General features: G+C 31.0%; 1 protein-coding gene across 1 annotated transcript; it reads right to left on the reverse strand.

The window, feature by feature from the left end:
- Positions 1-310: 310 nt before the first annotated feature.
- LOC145052745 (vesicle-associated protein 1-2-like) lies at positions 311-3,431 on the reverse strand. Its single transcript, XM_079000615.1, has 9 exons — positions 3,108-3,431; positions 2,735-2,836; positions 2,151-2,221; positions 1,972-2,053; positions 1,777-1,892; positions 1,521-1,691; positions 1,165-1,452; positions 1,000-1,077; positions 311-715 (listed from the first exon to the last, which is right to left on the reverse strand). The coding sequence occupies exons 2-9, from the start codon at positions 2,781-2,783 to the stop codon at positions 608-610; spliced, it is 963 nt and encodes a 320-aa protein (XP_078856741.1). The 5' UTR covers positions 2,784-2,836; positions 3,108-3,431; the 3' UTR covers positions 311-607.
- Positions 3,432-6,405: the final 2,974 nt, after the last annotated feature.

Below are 6,405 nucleotides of genomic sequence, written 5' to 3' on the forward strand. Positions count from 1 at the left end.
TTTTCGATAAGATTACGGAGCTTTTTCAAAAACATTCCAAATATGTCTTTATTTATATCTATTCCTTTTTTTCTTTACGTTATATATCTAAATATTTCATTTATGTCATTTTACATTGCAATCTAGCTTATAAGCTATTTTTTACCAAACAATATTAACTCATAAGCTAAGTTATCATCTAGTCTGCCAAATAGAGCCAAAACACAATCCATCATTGATTTCAAAGATCCCACATTCATTAGATCCTATTTCACATTTTATTTTATAACATCATATAATCATATAAGCACAAAACGAGAACAAGTAAACATTAAAACAACCATTACTCGGTCTCCAATTAGTTTGGACTACTAAACGAACTTAAGCAGAAACAAAAGAGATCATGTCTCTAATTCTCATCACGTCTACATATCATCATATTATATATTCTCCTATAAGAACACCAACCAATACCAAAAGACCAAAATGACCCTCAAAACTATATGGACACAAGAGTTTTAGCAGTAGTAGAGACTTTATTGAGAGAAGTTGGGGGCATATAGACACTAGTAGTAGTAGTAGTAGTAGTAGTAGGATGTAGCTTATAAACATAAGAAAAAGAAAGGCACTAGGGGTGCAACAGGTACCCGAAATAAAGGCTCACAAGTGCCACCATAAAGACAAACAGCAATGGAAATCCCACCTGTGCCCTATGTCTCTTACTTCTCAGCAAATCCTGCATCAACAAGGGTATATCAGTCATTTACTAACAAGACTATATGCTGTCACTTTTAGGCAAACAAAAATTCAACAGTTTAAACGATTAATACCAATGCAATAATCACATGTTAAATGAATCTTGTGTTGTTTCATGATATTCTCACATTTTTTTTCTCTCTATTGTTTAATAAATCAAGGGTTTACTTGGTAAAAATCTTCAATATCAACAGATTTAGCATAACAAAAACCTCATACAAGTTATAAATAATTTAGTTCCAAGAATAATAAAAATGGATTTACCAATTCTCCCTGTAAGAAGTGTTTCTCTTGAGCAGCCGATCTTTTTTCTTCTGTTAAATGTAAAATAGTTGCTTTAGCCTGAGGAAATCAACACAACACTTGATTAATTTAATACAAAAACATCAAAGTAAAATAAAGCTAAAAATTATAAGAAAAAAAACTGACCTCGGTAAGATTTGATTCGAGTCCTTTGACTATTGACTTCATCTCTTCAACAGCTTTAGCTAATCTCAGCACTTCCATATCATTCATCTGCACAGATTCCTCATTTCTTTTTATAAAATCTCTGTTCTGTATTACATAATCTTCATTCTTTTTTACAACTTCTTCTTTCTTTTTAACAGGTTCTTCATTCCTTTTTACAACTTCTTCTTTCCTTTTCATAGGTTCTTCTTTCTTTATTACCTCTACATTTTTAGCATCTCCTTTGGACATTTCCATGCCCTCATCAACCTGACATAAGTTAGAAACTAATTATTCATTCAATTCTCTCTTCGACTACTGAATACAAAAACTATTACCTTGGAATGAGAGGTATGTTTTTGAACAATTTCATCTTTCACTTCTCTGTCATCATCTTTTTGCACAATCTTTAATGTTTCATTGATTGGTGATGATTCAGGTGAGTCTGGTGGAGATATGAGGATCACTTTAAGCCTCTTTTCATCAACAACTTTACCATCTCTAACAAACTGTCAAGATTTATAAATCAGATAAAGAAATTAGTCAAATTACTATTAAAAAAAGAACTTAAAACCTTTTCAGAAAAAAACCAACCATGTTAGAGGTGACATCTTCCTCCTTTGTTCCCTCTGGGACATATGTACTTTGAACTAAGAATTTGTCCCTGCATATCATGTCTGGAGGAGCTACCTTTGGTGCTTGCATAGTAACTGCATTTTGAACAAAAAGTAATTCAGGAGACTTTTTAAGCAAAAAATATTTCAAAACTTTCAAGAAACAAGCTTATACCTGAAAATTCACATGCTGAATGTGGATCAATAACTCCAGTATTTGGTCTGACACAATATTTCTTTGGATTAGTAGTCTTGATCTGCAAAATGTTAACCAAATGGTTAACTATGCTGCTATTCAAGTTTAAAAAGGATTACAAGGTTTGAAAATTTTGAAACATGGAAAACTGCCAGCACCTTGAAAGCAACATGGTGATCGGTTTTATTGATCATTTGAATAGAACATGTGCTTTGTTTCTTCAGTTCAACTGGAGTGAAACATGGGATACCATTGGAAATAGTTAGTTGCATGTTTACAAATATGCAATAATGTGCATGCTTGTATACTTTACTTTCTAAACACATCCAAAAAATACATATGTACATCTGTGGGTGTATATACATCTATGGGGTGGGGATGTTGGAAATTACAGGTACCTCACCCATCAACTTACTGACTCTTGTTTTGTTGTTAGGATAAGTCACTTTGCTTGCATTCAAGTACTCAAACCTCAACAAAGCAAGGTGTACAGATTATACCTTTCCCTTTTGACAGCAATTGGCTTAGTAGATACAAGGGTAAAGGCATGAAAATCACAAGTTGTCTATTATTTTGTCAGGGTTACTAATGTGGTTTCTCGCGATTATCCATAGCTCTACTATCTTTTTATCAAATTGAGCTTCATTTCACTTAACTATCACTTCTAGCAGAATTGTCATCTAATCAAACGAATCAGACAAAAAAAAAAGATACAGAGAGGGAAAGAGAGAAATCAGCTTACATAAGAACGTAAGTTCTTGCGGTTGAACCTCCAAAATATCTGGTTTCATCTTCGCATCCAAGAGTCAAACAAAAGAAAAAGTGATATATTTAATCCCTTCTCCTGAAAACGAAGACATAATCGTTACAAAATAAACCCTAGCTAACATTAAACGCCAGACATATACAGTCACTAAAACACAGAGTATAGCAACAGATGCTCTTATAAGCTTTGATCTCATACATCAAATCATAGACGGAAGTAAACACAGTTCTAAAACTACAGAAAACGACGAACTGACTCGATTTGAACGAATGTAGCCGATTAAAACTGAAAGCAGGCATTTGATCAAAAAGTGAAGCGAAGATTTGAATTCCATGAAAAGAAGAATCACCTGAAAGGGCGAGAAAAGCAAGAAGGAAATTGACGAATTGAATGTAGCGATGAATTTAATGGGGGAGATAGAATCGGTGTTTGAAATATGGAGTAATGATTCCGTAACGGCTGGGTTGTTGATTCGATTCGATTGGGATTCGATACTGTGTCTGTGGGCCTTGATTGAATCGAGATCGAGAGAAACCCTAATTCAAAATCGGAAGAAAAAAAATGGTTTGGTAGAGAGGAGGGGCTGACACGTTGGTGATGCACGCATTCACACTGACGAATACAATTGCGCTTTTGCGCCCAAAGAAGAATTGAACGCCAAGTTTTTGAAGGCAGTTTGTTGTAGGGAAGACTACTAACGGCAATTGGACACCACCTTGGCTTGGCTGCTACTCTTTTGGCTTGGCTCAACTTGTAAATTTTATATACATAAATTAGTCTAAAAATTACTAATCAAAATTTGGTTGCTAAGATATAAAAAAAGAGAAATTATCTAAAATACCAAACTACACCCTTAGTGACAAAAAAATAGAAAAAAAAAATGGTCTTTTAGAAAATGATCAACGAGAGGGTCATTTGCACATCCATTTTTCTTTTGTAAATTATAACAGTTACATGTTATGAGCATTTTCATAATTTTATGTCATTCTGCGGTATGGATCATCAATCCGCACTATCCTCTCTGCGGGCTAATGGTATCAACTGCGAACTTAACAATATAAATTTTGATAAATCATATTTTTTGTTTCATTTCGAAAAAAAATTTGTTGGAAATGTAGATTTGTGTTTGGAATTCGTATTATAACTTTTTATTTATAGATAAGAAAAATATTAAGAATAATAATATTTTCTGTTTGGATGGTCGCTTGTCTCGGGTCGGGCAGACGGTCAGGATGATGATGTATCAACAACATCAGTTATAGGTGTGGCCGTGGAACATATTTAAGAATGGAAGTAGTATGATCAACATGATAAATGGAAGGGGATTGATAATCATCAACAACAAAAGTTTTTTTTTTAAATGAACTATTTGCTTTGTCTAGGGGTGTAAACGAATCGAGCATGATCTTAAACAGACTCGGCTCGGGCTAGTGTAAGTTATGAGGGGCTTGAGCTCGACTTGATTCGAGCTGTTTTGTATGGAGCTCGGCTCGAGCATATGAAGAATTATATAGGCTTGGTTTGGGCTCGAGATTGGCTCTTTTTTTTGTCTAATGAGCCTAAATAAGCATAAGCTTGGTTCAAGTTCGTTAAGATGCTTGTTTACTAATATCCTAAATGTCTAATTCATCAAATATGTTTTTATTTTAATATATAAAAATAATAATAATGTGTGTATATATATATATATATATATATATATATATATATATATATATATATATATATATGCTCGTTTAGGCTTGCGAGCTCACTGATTAAAGTTCGGCTCGAGCTCATTTAATAAATGAGCCTCATATTTAAGCTTGAGCTCGGCTTAGGCTCGTTTAACTCGATCTCGAGTTGAAGTTTTAACGATTTGGTCCGAGTTCAGCTCACTTACACCTTTAAAATGTAATCATTATACATGAATATCAAATATATGTAATGTGCTTATATTCATAACTAAATATTTATTCAGAAATCTATAAATTGGCGATGTTTCATCAATATAAAATCCCTAAAAGTAATCATGTTCACCAAACCTAAATGTGATGTCTAGAACTTTACACAAAATAATATATATATATATATATATATATATATATATATATATATATATATATATATATATATATATAAAAATTGGTCAATTCTAGAATTTCAATTTTGGTACTAATGACCATGATGCTATATAATTTTGTTATTAATGACTATGTTGGAACTTCGATGACTTAGACCAACTTCAACCAACCACTAAAACACAACTATAGAGGTCAATAAAATGGTGTTCTCATTCCAATCGACCTTTAAAAAACACCATTTAGTGTTTGGGATAGCTTCACACACCAAATATAAAGGTCAAGCTACATGGCCTCTAAAAACCACAATTTTAGTGTTTGGTTGGAATGCAAACATCATTTTAATGTTATACAATCACCAATTTAATGTATTATAGTTAGAGTTCTTATATTGTAGTATGTAAACTTTCAGCACCACGATCACATAATATAAGTCATCGAACAATAAGTTCTATTTCTTCGACATCCTTCCAAAACAGAATCCATGTTCCTGCAAAATAATTTGACTAGTTGGGAGATTCACCTAATTAAAAAGAAAGGACTTTCAAAATGATATGACTATATATGCATAATCAAATTGTAACTGGGAATAAATTAAACATAAAAAAACACAATTAAGAATGCGACTTGGAAATAGCAAAATCAAAACCACTTGAAAATAGAAGAATCAATATTTGTCGACCATAAGATGTGATTTGCAAAGTTAAAAAGAAACTAGTTAGTAAAAGTAAAACAAATAACAAAAAAACAAATGTAAATAGCAAAATAAAGTGATTCAGCACCACATACTTCCTTTTGCCCACTTTTTTATTTTAAACTCCACCAAATACCTTTTATGCTACTGAAGAAGATCATCCCATCATATTTGATTACATAGGCTTTAGTGGAGAGATTAGATGAGATTTTAAATTAGATAGGCTGACTTATAGCAAAGAACTAAGGAAAAATCCCCGTTATACCCTTATCTGTAAGTATTTTATGGATAAAAATATATAACTTTACTATATGTAAGACCTATGTATTATATGGATTCATTTGAAAAAAAATATATATAAAAAATTCTAAACATTTGACAAGTTGGATTTTATAAAAATATATATATTAAATTATTAAAATTAAAATGTTTTTTTCTTTTTTAAATTTAAATAAATAAATAAAGGAAACTAATAAGAGTTTAATTTAAAATTTTAGAAATTAGAAGGAAAGTCAATCAATGAAATTGATATGCATTTATCTATATATTTGTTACAATTATTATATTTAAATACTAGTTGTGAGACCCATATATTATACAGGTTGATTAAAACATAATGTTAAATATGAGCGATTAAATGAGAAGTTTATTTGAATTTGAAATATGAAATAAATGAAAATTATGACAAAAAAACATGCAAAAAATAAATTAATTAAAATTATGTGTTTAATTGTCAGACTCGTGTATTAAACGAGTTATTATAACAAAATGTTAAATACAAAGGTTAAAGTGTAAACTTATTTGAAACTGAAATTGAAATTTCAAATTTAAAATTTGAAATTAATAGTCATTATGGTAGATTTAATTTATGGAAACCAAATTAATGATATATT

Source organism: Lactuca serriola, chromosome 5 (assembly GCF_051521515.1).
Source record: "Lactuca serriola cultivar US96UC23 chromosome 5, Lser_US96UC23_V15, whole genome shotgun sequence".
Classification (NCBI taxonomy): Eukaryota; Viridiplantae; Streptophyta; class Magnoliopsida; order Asterales; family Asteraceae; genus Lactuca; species Lactuca serriola.